The sequence below is a fragment of the Rhineura floridana genome, chromosome 2 (genome assembly GCF_030035675.1).
Source record: "Rhineura floridana isolate rRhiFlo1 chromosome 2, rRhiFlo1.hap2, whole genome shotgun sequence".
In the NCBI taxonomy this organism is placed as follows: domain Eukaryota; kingdom Metazoa; phylum Chordata; class Lepidosauria; order Squamata; family Rhineuridae; genus Rhineura; species Rhineura floridana.
In genome coordinates this window covers 186,031,691-186,049,402 of record NC_084481.1, presented here as the reverse complement: position 1 = coordinate 186,049,402, position 17,712 = coordinate 186,031,691, and the positions used below count along the sequence as shown (strand labels likewise).

The following is a 17,712-nucleotide window of genomic DNA, read 5'->3' as shown; positions in this document are numbered from 1 at the left end:
CTATTTTTAGCAACTACATCTCTGTATAAACATGGGCTGGGGTGGGTACTCTCCTTCAAAAGCATGAAGTTTGCTTTAAAAAATGCTTGAGGACAAAAACTTGGCACAGTCGTAGTAGTAACATTGGAATCATATATGAATGTTTAAAGTTTGGCTTTCTCTGCAGATTGCTAAACAAATGATGCCTCACTGATAACCCCAAATTATGATGTCAAGAGATAGCACATCCTATTTTTCCTCTCAATTTCAGTTTTTCAGTTCCTTGTGACAATAAAATATTAGAGGTGTTTCTTTGTGAAATAATGACTGCATTATTTCAGTATGAAAAGTATGTGCTACATCTGAATTTTCTGCATTTTCTGAATTCTAAAAGTTTAAGGCTGCAATATTATGCCCACCTAAAGTAAGTCCAATTGAATTCAGTGGGTAGACATGCATAGGATTGTGCTGTAAAACTATTGTATCAGTGCATATAGTACTGAATTTAAAATTGGTAATTTAGAGCACAGAAAAAAATTGTTTTAGCTTATTTAAAATTCTTAAGCATGGAACTATTAGAGAGTTAGTACGTATGTTCTGGAAAAAATGGAATTTTTAGACGCTAGCATTTAAAACTGGGCAATCCGGAATTCTGATTTTGCTATATTTTTCTTTCTAGAATTTCCATGTTGTCTAGCTGAACTGGCTTCTGAATTTCAACCAGAATGTGATATATTAGATATACTAATCTATATATTAGATACTGGGCTCCTGCTGGGAGGAAGGGTGGGATATAAATCAAAAGACTGACTGACTGACTTTAGTTTCTGGAAACATAGTTTGTTTAACTTTTTCATAATTACATGCTATTTGTTGCCATCAATCTTCTATGGAATAAATTCAGAAAGCACAGCATTTTTAAGCAGCCTTTTAAACCTCCACAAAGCGTTTAGATTGTAGCACCCCTTATTTGAGGTTTAAATGGCCTCAGGATTGTGCTGTTTCTTGAAGGCTTATTAGTCTTGCTCTGCTGAGATGAGTTTCACGTAAGATGAATTTCTTACACAGATATTTTTCCATGTCATGTGAAACAAGTATGCAGGTCTTTTTTCCTACATGTACTTCTAGCAGAAAGCAGGGATTAGTGCTGTTTTTTGTGACTTATACATGTGGCAAAATGTGTGTTGTAATCACACATGACTGTGTATATGCTGTATAAGAAATTCATCTTATGTGAAGTGGCCTTGTTAGGAATTTTGGAACATGAGCGTTTGCAGTGATTTTAGATATTGCAGGTTATGCTCTTTCAAGAATAGCTCCTGCAAAACCATTGCTTGAAACGTTTCAGTTTCATTTGTTTTCATGAGGCCTATATAGAAGTTACTAATACATTGTGCCTAGAATCCATGGAAACTGCTCTTAGTAATTTATCTAATATTGATGTATTAATGCAATTACCAAGAGAGATTTCCATGATTGTATTATTCAGCATACACACTTCTTAAACTTGATTTGAGTACCTGCTTTCTCATGAAGTGCTTATTTTTTGTAACTAAGTGCACAGAATGTATGTTTGTGAATTCTTGTTCTACCACACTACCAACATAACAATTATAAACCACAGTTATGTAGTTTAAAACTGATGAATTTTAACCTTTAGATTGATTGGATTAAAACCTGAACCTCGAAGCACTGCTTCAACAAATGCAAGCACTCCACAGCCCGTGAATAATGTAGTCCATTACTTAGCATCAGCACTGCTTCAAATACAGCAAGGCATTGAACGCAAATTCCTCAAAGCTCCACTTGGTAAGTACCTACATCTGGAACCCTGTGGTTATCTAATTGAACCTGATTTATGAACAAAAGAGTAGCCCAGGTCCAAATGATGTGTTGACAAATTGTCCAGTTAATGTACTGAACAATTTTTTACAAATGGAAGGGTATAAATTTGTTTTGAACAGTTTTTAATGTTGTATTTTAAATTGTTGTGCCCCACCTTGGGATCTTATGGTGAAGGACAGGTAATAAACCAAAATAATGATGATGATTGATGATAATGGAAATGATTATTCTGGACTCTCTGGAATTGGTACTCTGGGGTCAGGTGATCTGGGACATATTTGCAATCAGCCTGTCACAAATATGGAATGAATGGATTGTGTGGGTGTTTGGCCATGCCTGAACCCAAGATTCACCATGTGATCCACTTGGTGAATGATGATAAGAAAGCAAAAGGTGTATGCGAGCATAGCCCTAAGGTATGCAGAATTTTTCTGACCCTTCAGACTACCATCACCAATTTGGGAATGTAGTGATACATTATATCAAGGGGCTTGTGCTGTAACATAGCTCTGGATATCAAGGCAAAACATTGTATAAATAATGGAGTGGCCAAAATATTTTAAAAAAACAACACAGTGCAAAAGGGTTTTTTTCGGGGAATAAAGTTCCTACATATAACTGCACGTGAAGTAAGTCTCATGGTATTCTCAGTCACAATGTTTGCCTTTTTCTCTTCTCTCCTCCACAAAAAGGCAACATAATCTGCTTAGTTGTAGGGAAATAGGGTGAGCATGTTGGTAAAAGGTTCCCTTGTATTTCTAAACCAGGCTTGAAATAACTGTGTGCATTTAACACTAGGTGATGCAGAAGAAAATAAGAGAGACCAAAAGGGGGATAAAAGGAGGAAAAGAGAAGATCAGTCTAGTCAGAAAGATGGTAAATAGACATAATTCCATATATAAACTTTAAAAATTACATGTAATTTGCTGTAGGTTTGTTAGACGTATTAGTCTTATGATAAGCTTTTGGCCATAGCAAATGCAGCTTTGAAATCATGGGCAATATCCAACTAAAGAGTTCCCCTTGCACAAGCACTTTAGGCTGTACAATGGAACTTCCCCTCCCTCTCCTCTCCCCACGTGTTACATAAATCTGTTGTGAGTATTCCCCCAATTCTCTGGAGCAGAGAGAGGACAGGGAGGGGAAGTTCCATTGCACAGCCAAAAGTACTTGTGATGGTAGAACTCTTTATAGTTGGATACCATCCCACAGAATCATAATTTTTAAGTTTTTTTAAAAAAGGAATAGTGTGTGCATGAAGAACTTAAGGGGATAAAACATTTTATCAAATTTTTGCATTGATTTTGGTGTCTTGATCAAAAAGTCTCTAATCCTGTAGTCACATATTCGATGGAAAAGAACCAAGTGGAGACGATCTGTGCATCTGAACTGAAATCCAACCATATATCATGAATCAGTTGAGTGCCTTCTGATATCAAATCAACCCCTTCCTCTGATTTTCATTGGGAAGGCAGTGTTTGACTAGAAAAAAAGACATGGTTATGGCCTTTACACAACTTTCCCTTACTCAGAATCAGAGCTTGGAAAAGTTACTTTTTTGAACTACAACTCCCATCAGCCCCAGCCAGCATGGCCACTGGATTGGGCTGATGGGAGTTGTAGTTCAAAAAAAGTAACTTTTCCAAGTCCTGCTCAGAATCTGCCCCACTATTGCTATTGAATATTCTCTATTAAAACTAAATAATATTCTCTATTAAAATTAAAACACTGCACTTTGTACTAACATTCTATGATCTCAACAGCTGTGTTCGCATGTCAAAGTAAACCATACTTAATGGTTTACCATGAAAGCACAGATGGCTCTCACTACACTTCACTTGTCTCCTAGCACATATGGTTACATATGGTTCCCAGGTCATCTCCCATCCAGACACTGACCAGACCTGACCCTGCTTAGCTTCAGCAGGGTGCTGTCCTCATGTGCCTTCAGACCATAGCCTGTGACCTATTAGGACCACGGGCAAGGTGGTGGAAAGAGTGGTGGTGGAGCAATGAAAAGTTCTTGGAAGATACAGACTATCTGAATCCATTTCAGCTTGGGTTCACATGTAGTTTTGGGACTGAATCAGCCTTGGTTGCCTTGATGGATGACCTGTATCAAGAGCTGGTGCAAAATGCTGTGGCCAGTCTGTTGATAGGGGCAGACTACTGCCAGCATGTAACTGCATGCTTAAAAGCTTTCGCTGGCTGCCCATGTGTTACCAGGCCAGGTTCAAGGTTTTTGTATTAATTTATAATGCCCTTAACAATTTGGATCCCAAATATCTTAAGGACTTCCTGATCCCTTTATATCCTGGCCCAATCACTGAGATTTTGGGGGAGTCTCTGTTGCTGGTCCCCCATAGCTCAGATGCATGGCTCATAAGGACTGGAAGCCATGCTTTCAGTGTAGTGGGCCCAAGCTTATGGAACTCCCAGCTGAGATTGGTCAGGTACTCTCCTTGTTGAACTTCAGATGTATGACTTAAAACTTTCGTGTTCCAGCAGGAACAATTATTGGTTTTATGTCTGGTTTACAATGATATTGTTCTATTTATTTTATGTTTTGTTTTTATGTATACTGCTTAGACATGCAAATGCTTAAGCACTACATAAATGTTTTAAATAAATAACTTCCAATCATTCTCTGGTATGGTGGTTCAACAAGGATTGACCTGCTTTTTGAAACATGAGAAATGCACTGCTAGATCAGATTAAGGCTACATTCTAATTTAGCATAACTTGACCATCTGTGTCCAAGTTACTGCTTCTAAGCAGAGCATGGAGACAAAAGCCCTTCTAGATTTTCAGTCAGTCAGTAACTGGTGTTCAGAAGCACACTGCCTTTGAACATAGAAGCTCTATTAATGGCCACAATTATTAAATAATTGATGAACAAATTCATGAACAAGTCTAATTCCCTTTCCATTATGAGATAATAGAGTAGGCCTCCTAATTTAATAAAGACTAGTTGGTAATTATTGGAGGTCTTATTCATATGTAGCTAAACCCATTTTTTGAGAGTACCGAGGCTTCAGAAAGAACTTTTCATCACCCAATGGGCTGTACTTCATTTCCTGAAATGGATGAATTACTTCTAGGAAAAGGCTTGTCCAGTGTATGTATCTTAGGAAGAGTGATGATACTATCTTTGGAAGAGTGAGGACATTATGATCAGAAGGCAATGGGCGAATTGTAACTTTAGTAATCAGTTTTCATGTTTTAGGGTTCTTACTACGAACACCTAGTTGTCTTTAAGCGATATGCTTAATGACTTATTTATACATGGATTCTATTTTTTGTGACTTATTCTTGGTTTAATAATGTTTTTTTAATAGTAAATTTGTGGTGAGTGCCAATGTGATTGTAGCCAAAATGGGGTCACAGAGAAACAACAGGAAGGTATCTGCATGCTCGGGGAACCCTGAAGTTTGCAAAAATACAAAAATCTTTTTTAATATAAAATCTAAGTTAGAAGAAAGATGGAAAACAGTTTAATAGCTTGCTGGAAGAGCGCATATCTGACACTGAAAATCTGGACAGGAGCACTTTTGTTAGGAAGTTATAACGCACTGCAGGATTTTGTTGCAGGACCTATTTGTGATAAGTTTTTTATCCTGATTTCTTGTTCTCTTGATAGAGGTGTCTGTGACGCCCTTCCCTGGCTCTCCCTGTCAGGTTCCTACCTGCGCGTGGCTACTGCCTGTCACTAGGCACCACCAGGGACTCCACCAGTCCGGACTGTCCTTTTTTATTGTTTCTCTCCCCGCTCTAGCACAGATCTCAACAGATCCCCCTGCTAGGCAACCACCAGTCACGTCCTAATACTAGTATTCCCAGAGACTCTGAATACTGGTATTGTTATTCTCTTCACCGCTGCCACCATTTGTTACAGTTTCCCTTCAGCCTTGGTCATTACCTTACCCTCCCTTCTGGTCTGTGAAACCCCAGCCAAGGATCAGGCCTTTGGTAAACCAAATTAAGTATTTATTAAAGATAACAAAGCTAACAAGATTTCTTCTTAAGGCACATAAGCATATGGTTTTACTCAATACTAATCCGAACTCCACCCCCCTCCTTCTCCACTCTCTCCTGACAAACCACTCTCTCCAACCCACCAAACAACCCACTCTTTCTCTTCTTCCCCCCAGATTCCACTGTCTCTCTTCCTTTTATACGTTCAGCCATTTTAAACACTCAGCCAATCATCTAGCATTCTACTGCCCATTCACTCCCCCTCCTCTTTCACTCCACTTACCATGTATCTTCTAAACAACCAACACTTACCATATATACATTAATATAGGAACATCACAGTGTCTTAATCTGCTTTTAAAGCCATCTAAGCCAGTAGACACTGTGTTTTGTGGTAACACATTCCATGACCTTTCTTTTGTCTTAAATCAATTGCCTGCCAGTTTCATTAGATGATCCTGAGTTCCCACACCTTAGTCAGTGTTTCATTTTATACATTAAAAAGTATCAAACACTTTTGCCTTTTTTCATAGCGAAGATGTTCAAACCCTCATTTTAGCTGTCCTTTTATCTTCCTACTGTTACAATATGCTTTTTCAAATGATGTGACCACAACTATAAATAGTATGCAAAATGTGTTTGCACAGTAAATCAATACTGGCCATTTTGTTTTTCAGTCCCTTTTCTAATAATCTCTGACATGGAATTTACCTTTTTCATTGCTGACACACAGCAAGTCGACTTTTTATCCATAACAGCCATTTCCGTTCCCATCTATGTATATGTGAAGTTAGGGGTTTTTTTGTCCCAGCATGCATCACATTATGCTTACAGAATCTCATTTGCCATTTTGTTTCCTATTCACTTTGTTTGGATAGAGACCCTTTTGGAGCTGCTCAGAGTTCTGCTGATGAGCTTTCATTTGATAGCTTGCAAATTCATCTGCCTCACAACCCACTGAACTCCATATCATTTATGAACCAATTAAATAGCATCCACCAACCTAGATCCTTGGGAGGTCCCTCCATTCTTTTTATTCCTTTCTTCCCTTCATTGGAAGAACTGTCATTCTATTCCTACCCCATGCTTCCATTAAAGAGGCAGCAGAACCCTTTTCTCCATCTTCCCTTGCCTTTACAGGTTCTTTAATCAGTTTCTGATTTATAGGAGGATCTGTCCTCTTGCCCCATGGCTAAGTTTAGCTTTTGGCTAGGCACTTCATTAAAGCCTTTTGGAAGTCCAAATGTTCCATATTTTACCTGATAACCTCATCTATATGTTTGTTGATACTCTCAAGGAATTGTGTAGCAATTGTGTAGCAGGAATTATCTTTGCAGAAGTGCATCTGATTTTTTTTCCAGCAAGGCTTGATGTTCTACATGTTTTTGTACTGTGCATGTAGTGCTAGATGTTTCACTGTATGATAATTGTGAGATAGTCAGTGTAACTGTTCTTTTTTTTTTACTCTTTCTTCTGTTGTAAGATGCCAGTGATGGTGGCCGTTCACACAAAACAGTCTTGGACCGCTGGAGAGAATCACTTCTTTCTTCTGCTAGCCTCTCCCAAATCTTCCTGCACCTCTCAACCCTAGAGCGAAGTGTAATCTGGTCTAAATCCATTTTAAATGCTCGCTGCAAAATGTGCAGAAAGAAAGGAGATGCTGAATGCATGGTGCTCTGTGATGGCTGTGATCGAGGCTATCATATTTACTGTATAAGACCAAAGCTCAAGGTAACTAGTTTTTTTTTTTTTAATTATAGCCTTAAGCAATAGTAACACTTTACTAATGCATGCTGCCTCTTTGTTAGGCTGTTCCTGATGGAGACTGGTTTTGCCCAGAATGTCGACCAAAGCAGCGTTCTAGACGCCTCTCTTCCCGACAGAGACCTTCTGTGGAAAGTGATGAAGAAGCTGAAGAACAGATTGAAGAAGAGGAGGATGAAACCAGTTATGAAGGTATTGGACATAGTGAGGAAGAAGATTATGAAGAGGAGGAGGAGGATGACAACTCTGATTCTCAAGAAGAGGATGATGGAAGGTAAATTAACAACTAAGTTGACCCTGCCCTGAAGTTGCATACAGAATTCACCCCAAAGGGCTTCTCCATTAACTTCAGTGTCAGGGGCAGTTCCGTCTATACTTATCATGTGCAAATAACATCTGTTAACACTGAAGTAAATGAGAACCCACTGAGTTGAATGGAATTGCACAGAAGCATTGTCATTCCAGAAGTAGTACCCGAATAGTTAAGACATCACAAGTATTTAAAAAAATTGTTTCATATATTCAACCAGCATGTAAAATAAGAGCAAGTAAACATACTTAGATATACCTAATATGCTGAGCAAGTTTGTTACTATTAATCTGTTGATGGATGATTTGTCTAGCCCAGGAAATGGAGTTTTAACTTGTGAATTGCACTCCCCAGAAGGGTGTGCACAGTCTGTGGTGCTCCTAGATCCAGCTTCTGTCACTGAAGGCCCAAGTAGTATCAGTGGCTCAGAGTGCCTTTCACTATCTACAACTAGTATGTTTGTTTCATTTCTTATTATGTAAGTTGTTCTGAGAATAATACTGAAGGGCAGCATATTCATTTTTAAAACAAATGAATACAAACTCATTATGCAATTCTCCATTGAAGTCCATGATTGGGAGGGCTAACTGAATTTATTTGTCCAAAAAAAAATCATATTAAGCAGAAACTGAGTGCCGAATTTACAATTCTGAAGAATAGACAAGAGTAAAGATATTAGTCGTATAACAGAAATTGATTCTGGTGTAACTTCTTACAGCTTATCCAAATCACGAAAACCTCAAGTAAAACTTTCTTTAAGAACGAGAGCTGCAAAACTCGGCACCAGCTTCTCAGGTCAATACAGCCAGCGGCAGGGTAGTGGAAGATACAGTTCTCGAAGTCAGCAGAATACACCTAAGCAAACTGGGTCTGCAAGTAAAGCTACTGGGAAGGGCATAAGAAAGACAAAATCTGCTTCTCCATCAGTAACAAAATCATCAACACATAATAGTCGTACTACTCGTCAGAATCGAGGTTTGCTACAAGCAGATGCATTTATAGAGTTAGCCAGTCCCCGAAGGCGACACAGAGGAAGGAAGACAGCAGACAATACTCCAGAGAAGAGTCCTTCCAGTTCTCTTGGCTTCAGAGTTGTTGATGCTACAGATTCAAGGGAAAGGAAAAGTTCTCCAATTCGTATAGTAAAAAATTCTCAAGATACAGAGCCCCAAAAGAGGGGTAGAAAACGACAATCTACAGGTATGTTGAATCCTTAAAATAATATTGGTAGTAGAATGCATTCAGCTCATTTGGAGTGCCAGAGATCTTGGCTGCCTTGTGGAATAGTTAAATGGCTGCTTTTGACATTGCATTTGAATGCAAGGCAGAAAGCAGTTTCTATAATAGCACATATACAGGTAGTGTGAATTGGCCCTAAAGCATGGCACAATGGATATAAAATATGGGAGGTTTGGTATTGTACTGTGTGGCTTTACAGACTTTTACTGTTGCGAACGCAAAAGTATGGAGTAGCACAATTGCTCACAATCCTGCAATTTTTCTGAGTCAAGAGAACCTCTTCGATTTTCTCATCCTGCCAATTATTGAGACTTTTCTAGGTAGGGAGGCTACCTAGCTGGAGAACAAAGAAAGATTTAGAGCATAGAAGGCTTTCCTAGTCTGGTCTAGTAAAGGTAGAGTAGCAGGATTGGAGTATTTCATCTTGGCTGAGTTATTTCATCTTGGAATGGGCTTAGAGGGTTTGCATCTGGTGCTGGGCCAGAGAGACAGAACAGAGATGCTGCTGATGCCCGCTAGACTTCCTGACTGAACTGGCTGATGTGGTCTCTAGCATGATACTGTCCTGGGTGACTTTGATATCCACGCCAAGACTCCCATTGAGCCAGCTAGGGACTTCATGGCCTCAGTGGCAACCATGTCTCAAATTGTCATACACATCAGGCAGGGCACATTTTACCTTGATAGTCTGGGGTAGACCAAAGGTAGGGCAAATTCCATTGACATTAAGCAGGTACCATGCCTATAATCTTTTTGTCACCCATAGAAAGCTTTATAGTTTAGGCAAGCCTACCCAGACATGTAAAGTTGGCATGTATTTTAATCTGTAATTTTAATTTATAGTGTGGTTTTACTGTTTTTATTTATATTCTGATTTTTAAACATATTTTTAACATTACCTTTAGTGACAACTTTAATATACATATTATATTCTTTGCAAACCTCTTAAGAGGTTTTATTTACAATTAAGCAGTACACAAGTTCTGTTAAATAAAATAAAATCTGAGATTACTCTGTTTTTCTTCATAATTACTTGATAGTTGGGATGGAAGCTTACTTTGAAGCAAGCAAAAGTTAGGGTCAGTAAATGTCTGGAATAGGCATAAGCAGATGTTAATAAAGCTGCTGTACACTGGTAAGCCCAGCTTCCCTAGAAGAGGGAGCAGTGTCTGGTGAATTGATAGGCAGAAGGAATTAGTTGGTAATGCCATTACATGAGGTAGCACTACACCAGTTGGTTTCCTAATCATTTTTCTTCCGAAAATGACGCCAGCTCCTTTCAGATAAAGTAGAAGAGTAATTACTCTGTACTTCGTTTAAGCTTTAATGGTAAACAGTCTTTGTGCCCCCCCCCATTTCATTTGCACAAATTGTATAGTTCTTTGAACAATTATATCAGAATGAATGTCTTATGAGAGGGCTGTTTGCTTCAGAGGGCACTTGGGTTGGTGGGCGGGGTTGCACCTCTTGGGGTAGGAATGTGTTGTGTGATTATGGAAAAAATGGTCAGTGAACAAAATCATATTGTTTCCATACCACTTCAGTGTGTTAGCTTTTCTTATCATGTTTCTATACACTCAGCATTGCATATTCTGTGATCCTGTTTTTTCCAGAGCCCCCTCAAATGCCTGTGAACAGGAGGAGTTCAGGACGTCAGGGTGGAGTTCATGAACTGTCTGCTTTTGAGCAGCTTGTGGTGGAATTGGTGCGCCATGATGACAGCTGGCCTTTTATGAAACTAGTGTCCAAAATCCAGGTAACTAGACTGAGTCCACAGTAGTAAAAAGTAAAGTATTTGGCATTGACTGACAAACCTGGGATCGTCACAAAGAGGAAGAATGCAGTTGAAATTCAGTCTCTACATTTGAGTCATATTTAGAACTAAAGGTTTCCCAATTTAAACATGTTGCAATAACTCTGATATGCCTCTCACGCAGTCTAACTTATCTATTCAGTAAAGCCTTTGCAATATGGAAAGCTTGCAGAATAACTAATATACTATTCATGCTAATACAGGAGGTATTGATTTATTTTCAATTGTTGTTTGAATGCTATTTCAATGTAAGGATGGCACAAAATTCTTGTTCTATCTAATTAATCTAATGGATGCAATTTTTGTGGCTCTCATTTATTCCTGAAATAAAATTGAAACAATGGTATTTTAATATTACTTTAGGAAAAAGTAGCTTTTGCTATGCAAACTTACATTGCTTTGGAGCGATACAGAAAAAATGTAGTGAAAGTAAATGAAGGAAAATCACTAGTTGAGCTGTTTGGATCTCAAAAAGTTACTAGCTTGGATCTCAATGTTAGTAGTGTGGTGGTATTATATTGTAAATAAGTGATCAGACTAACATGGATATATAATGTGGGTAAAAATCCCAAGAATTTTGTGAGACTATGTAAAATCAACTGTAAGTATTATGTGTGGGGAACAGTTCAGCAAAGTCAGTATTAGGTCCTGAAATTCAGAAAGGTTTACAGTGTGAAGAGAGGCCTTGTTAACTCCAGGTTTAGCACTTTCTCTTTTGTTGGTAGTTAGTGTATCTCTTGAACACTGAGAGAAAACAATAAAAAGTGATGTACTCATTCAGGGCATGATTCTGTACTTCACAATTTGAAAAGTAGCTTGATCTATTTATTGACCTGCTTATAAAGGATGATGGATTGGAAATACAGTAGGGCTCATACAGCAGGTTAGGTTCCAGAACCCTGCCAAAAAGCGGATCAGCTGTAGCGCGGGGGTCTGGAACCTAACCCGCTGACCATGCTGGAGGAGGAGAAGATCAGCTGTAGCACAGGGGTCTGGCTAACCAGCTGATCGCGCCGGAGGGGAAGATCAGCTGTAGTGTGCTACAGCTGATCTCCTCCTCTTCAGGGGCGATCAGACTCCAGTGTTCCAGCTGATCGCGCCGGAGGAGGGAAAGATTAGCTGTAGTGTGCTACAGCAGATCTCCTCCTCTGCCACAATCAGCTGGAGCGCATGGAGCTCCAGCCCCTGCTCCAGCTGATCGCCCTGCTGCCACCATATTAGCAGAACACCGAAAAGTTGGGCCCTACTGTATGTAAAGTACATCCATTGTGATTGCTGCATAGAAAGATAGCTAATAGGGCTGCCAACTTGAGAAGGAGGTTAAAAAGGTGCAATTGTTCTCAATGAGTACTTGTTGATTTACTCGGCTAAAAATCAGGGAAATGCCCAGATAGAATCATAGAATAGTAGAGTTGGAAGGGGCCTATAAGGCCATCAAGTCCAACCCTCAGCTCAATGCAGGAATCCAAATCAAAGCATTCCCGACAGATGGCTGTCCAGCTGCCTCTTGAATGCCTCCAGTGTCGGAGAGCCCACTACCTCTCTAGGTAATTGGTTCCATTGTCGTATGGCTCTAACAGTTAAGAAGTTTTTCCTGATGTCCAGTCGAAATCTGGCTTCCTGGAACTTGAGCCCATTATCCCATGTCCTGCACTCTGGGAGGATTGAGAAGAGATCCTGGCCCTCCTCTGTGTGGCAACCTTTCAAGTAGTTGAACAGTGCTATCATATCTCCCCACAGTCTTCTCTTCTCCAGGCTAAACATGCCCAGTTCTTTCAGTCTCTCCTCATAGGTCTTGGTTTCTAGTCCCCTGATCATCCTTGTTGCCCTCCTCTGAACCTGTTCCAGTTTGTCTGCAGCCTTCTTGACATGCGGAGACCAGAACTGGATGCAGTATTCAAGATGAGGCCTAACTAGTGCTGAATAGAGGGGAACTAATACTTTACGCAATTTGGAAACTATACTTCTGTTAATGCAGCCTAATATAGCATTTGCCTTTTTTGCAGCCACATCACACTGTTGGCTCATATTCAGCTTGTAATTAACGACAATTCCAAGATCCTTCTCACATGTCGTGTGGCTGAGCCAAGTATCCCCCATCTTATAACTGTGCATTTGGTTTCTTTTTCCTAGGAGTAGACCTTTGCATTTATCTCTGTTGAATTTCATTCTGTTGTTTTCAGCCCAATGCTCCAGCCTATCAAGGTCCCTTTGAATTTTCTTTCTGTCTTCCACGGTATTAGCTATGCCCCTCAATTTTGATAAGCATGCTCTGTATCTCCTCATCCAAGTCGTTAATAAAAATGTTGAAGAGCACTGGACCCAGGACCGAGCCCTGTGGTACCTCACTCATTACTTCCACCCAGTTTGAGAAGGAACCATTGATAAGCACTCTCTGAGTACAATCCTGGAGCCAACTGTGGATCCACCTGATAGTTGTTCCATCCAGCCCATATGTTGCTAGCTTGCTAATCAGAATATCATGGGGCACTTCCTCAAAAGCTTTGCTGAAGTCAAGATATATTATGTCCACAGCATTCCCACAGTCTACAAGGGAGGTTACCCAATCAAAAAACGAGATAAGATTAGTTTGGCAGGATGCGTTCTTCATAAGTCCATGTTCGCTCCTAGTAATCACTGCATTGTTTTCAAGGTGCTTACAGATTGACTGCTTTATAATCTGCTCCAGAGTTTTTCAGGAATAGATGTTAGGCTGACTAGTCTGTAGTTCCCCGGTTCCTCCTTTTTGCCCTTTTTGAAGATAGGGACAACATTAGCTCTCCTCCAGTCATCCGGCACTTCATCAGTCCTCCACAATTTCGCAAAGATAATAGACAGCGGTTCTGAGAGTCCTTCAGCCAGTTCCTTCAATACTCTAGGATGCAGTTTATCGGGCCCTGGAGATTTTGACTCATTCAAAGTGATTAGGTATTCCTTGACCATTTGTCTGTCAAGCTCAAGCTCCAATCCTGCCCCTTCTACTTCATGTTTCCCGGGAGAAGACTGAGCCAAACTAGGAATAGAATACTTCTGCCTTTTCTTTGTCATCTGTTATCATTTTGCCTTCCTCATTGAGTAGCTGTGCCACCATTTCTTTTCTCTGTCTTTTACTATGGATGTACCTGAAGAAAGCTTTTTGGTTGCTTTTAGCATCCCTCACTAACCTCAGCTCATTCTCAGCTTTAGCCTTCCTGACACCATCCCTGCAATTCCGTGATACCTGCCTGTATTCATCCTTTGTGGCCTGGCCTTCTTTCCACTTCATGCATGTGTCTTTTTTGTTTTTGGGTCATCTCTAAGCTTTTTATGAAGCCACATTGGCTTCTTCTGTTGTTTCCCCCCTTTTTTCCTTGTTGGAATTGCTTGCTATTGCGCTTTTCAAATTTCCGCGGAACCATACTTACAGTTCTGAGTTTATTGAAATCAGCTTTCCTGAAGTCCAGGGGGCACGTATGGCTACTCTCAGCTTTTGCTTCTGTTAAAATCAAGAATTCAAGTATGGTGTGGTCACTTTCCCCCTGAGTTCCCGTAACTGCCACTTCATCCACCAAATCATCTCTATTGGATAGAATCAAGTCCAGGATAGCTGATCCTCTGGTTGCTTCCTCCACTTTCTGTAGGAGAAAGTTACCTCCAACACAAATCAGAAATTTCTTGGAGGGGCCGTGTTTGGGAGAATTTGTCTCCCAACAGATATAGGGATAATTGAAGTCCCCCATTACTACTACATCATGATTCCTCGAAACATTGGCAATTTGCTTTTCAAAAGTTACATTCTCGTCTTCTCCTTGAGTGGGTGGTCGGTAGTAGACTCTAAGCACCACATTCCTTTTATTACTTGCTCCATTAATTTTAATCCAGCTACTCTCGGTGGAGCTACCAAGCACATTTTCCTGAATTTCTGTGCAGGGAGATATATTTAACATGTAGTGCGACTCAGACTCCCTTTTTATTCCTTCTGTTCTTTTTGAACAAGTTATATCCTTCAATTGCTGTATTCCAGTCATGGGAGCCATCCCACCATGTTTCAGTTATACCTATCAAGCCGTAATTGCCCTCATGTATTAAGAATTCACGTTCATCCTGCTTGTTTCCCATGCTCTGCGCATTAGTATATAGACATCGAAGACCATGTGATTTATGGCTTCCTTACTACTTTTTTCTGAGGACTGTTACTGGGCCCTATTAGAGCCAATCTCTCTGTTCCCATTACTGTGCACAAGCCTCACGACTGTATGTATACTTTCCCCCCTATTTTTTAAAAAAATTGTACTTCTTTACCTAAATGCAGGTACCAGACTACTATGATATAATCAAAAAGCCTATTGCTTTAAACATAATCCGTGAAAAAGTCAACAAATGTGAATACAAACTAGCAGGTAAGTACAGTTTGCTAAAATAATCCTATTTTTATTGCTTTAAACAGTTTAATTTACATGGCATCTGAATAGCTTAAATGTAAATGTACTGCCTTCAAGTCGATTCTGACTTATGGCTACCCTATGAAGAGGGTTTTCATGAGGCTGAGAGGCAGTGACTGGCCCAAGGTCACCCAGTGAGCTTCATGGCTATGTGGGGATTCGAACCCTGGTCTCCCAGGTCATAGTCCAACACCTTAATCACTACAGGGAATGTTATTCCAAAACAGTAGAGTAGAAATCTCCAATGCATTGCGAGAGCTTAGAGGTAGGTGTCCAGCATATTGAATACATGCCTGAGATTAATTTATTTTTAGGTGAAATGTGGGAATACCCACTTGTGTTGCAACCACAGAAAGAAATCTGCAGGTGGGTTTTTTAGGAACCATTGATTTTGGGATTATCTACAGACTTCATAACATTATGCATTAAAGGTATGTTGATTTGTTTTTCTTCCTTACAGCAGAATTCATTGAAGACATTGAACTGATGTTTTCAAACTGCTTTGAGTATAACCCACGCAATACAAGTGAAGCAAAGGCTGGAACAAGACTTCAGGCATTTTTCCGTATTCAGGCTCACAAGCTTGGACTTCCTGTCACTTCTGGTTACATGGACCATGCTGCTCCAGCAGCCAAGAAATCCCGAATCTAACTTCTTCTGTTTAAAGGACTTCAATTAGGGGAATTCTCTATTTTCATGGAAATGAAAAAATTAAATCATGCAGCCATAGAAAGCCATAACACCTGTCACACCTTGGAAGTGTGGCCTGCACTATGTTCTCAATTTATTAAGCACTCAGGAGAATGTAGGAAAGATTACCTTTGCTACAGTTTTGTTCACTGTCTAATAACTTTGATAGATGCATTGAATACTGGTTTACAGTAGCTTTTGTACTTTTAATGACCTTCCAGAAATATTTTTCCTCAGCAGCAGATAATATTGTCATATTGTTTAGAACTAATAGGAGCTGTGGCATTGTCTTGTGAGGGTTCTACCTAGGCTAAAATAATCATCTGCAACACAGTGGACAAGTGAAATATCTGAAGTCACTTGAGCACAAGTTTTTGACACTACAAGTGAGTTAGTACAATTTTATATCTTTTAAATTACTGTGCCAGTGCTGGTTGGAGAAATTCAGTCTGACTTTATTAAGTAGATATTTATTTAGCATTCAAATAATTTGTGAATTTTTTATATTTATAATTTTTTTACTTTGAGGATAAAGAATTCCTTAATTTCCTGTTTTCTGTGTGTTTAGTTATTCTATCTCTGATGATCAGTTAATTGTCCTTTATCTACCCGGCAGTTCTTCCAGCAAAACTGTAAGTTTATTTGTACAACCCTTGAGTATGTAAAAATAAAGTCAAACATTTTTCAAAGTACTACTTGCTTCTTTATATACTAGTGGATGCCCAACTCATGGGTTAAGGATTTGTCCCTTGTCAGATTCTGTCAGCAGCATCACTTAAATTATGTGTGATCCCTTAACGTTTGCTGATCTGTTAGTGTGGACTATTCCAATGCCTGTGTTTGTATCATTCACCAAGCTATCATCCTGCAGATGTCTTGAGAACAGCTGCCTTATTTAATTTTTTTGAAGACTTTTTTTGTCAATTTAGTTAAAAAAAAACTTTGTCATTTTGTAAATTTCTGATTTCCAGATGTCAGATAATTAAAGTCATAAATAAAATTACTTATGTCTGACCATCTTGAGTAACTTTGAAATTTGTCCACATATAGAAGGCAGGAAACTTAACCAATTTCTAGTAACTGATAGTATAAAGTGGCTACTATGGTAGAATAGCCCAAATGTGAGACACTCAGTACCATACTACAAGGATAGGGAATCTGCAACTCTTTAGATGTTGCTGAACTACAACTCATCCCTGACCACTGGCCATGCTGGGCTGAGGCTAATGGAAGTTGGAGTCCTACAACATCTAAAGGGCCACAGGTTCCCCACCACTGATCTGGACCAAGGATTAAGTTTAGAAGGCATCTAAGCCACAGACAGATGGCAAGTAGAGTAGGATAAGTAACCATGAAAATTAGATGGATGAAGTCTTGGCCATGGGCAACTATATTCTTGTAAGAATGTTGTTTTGTTCTCCTTTATCTCCTTTACATCAGTGCCATAAGAAATTACTGGAAATGTGCCGCAGAATTTTAAATAGTCCTCAAGAAAGGGCTACCACTGCCTTTGGAGCAGCCACGGAGACGGCATTTTTGCACAGTGCAAGCATAAGCATAACTTTATATTGAAAAATATGTGGAGAAAAGGCCTGAAAGTCAACAAAGCATCTAAAATTGATTGCTACTTGTGCACTTGCAATTACAAAAGATAGAGCCACTTAGTTGCTTTTCTG

The 17,712-nt window shown here is 39.5% G+C and overlaps 1 protein-coding gene and 1 long non-coding RNA gene across 9 annotated transcripts in view; one reads left to right on the top strand and one right to left on the bottom strand.

The window, feature by feature from the left end:
* The window catches only part of BAZ1A (bromodomain adjacent to zinc finger domain 1A), a 90,125-nt gene extending 73,397 nt beyond the window's left edge, over positions 1-16,728 (top strand). For 5 of the 8 annotated variants that reach the window (XM_061611629.1, XM_061611631.1, XM_061611627.1 and 2 more), the window contains 8 exons: positions 1,640-1,788; positions 2,623-2,700; positions 7,283-7,530; positions 7,608-7,837; positions 8,592-9,073; positions 10,726-10,868; positions 15,217-15,304; positions 15,807-16,728. In XM_061611629.1, the coding sequence (XP_061467613.1) occupies positions 1,640-1,788; positions 2,623-2,700; positions 7,283-7,530; positions 7,608-7,837; positions 8,592-9,073; positions 10,726-10,868; positions 15,217-15,304; positions 15,807-15,997 (1,609 nt within the window). In that variant the 3' untranslated portion in view covers positions 15,998-16,728. The remainder of the gene's footprint in view (positions 1-1,639; positions 1,789-2,622; positions 2,701-7,282; positions 7,531-7,607; positions 7,838-8,591; positions 9,074-10,725; positions 10,869-15,216; positions 15,305-15,806) is intronic. The other 3 variants (XM_061611633.1, XM_061611635.1, XM_061611632.1) reach the window with 2 other exon arrangements.
* Positions 1-17,712, bottom strand: part of LOC133377476 (uncharacterized) — a 50,268-nt gene that overhangs the window by 22,556 nt on the left and 10,000 nt on the right. The window lies entirely within an intron of this gene.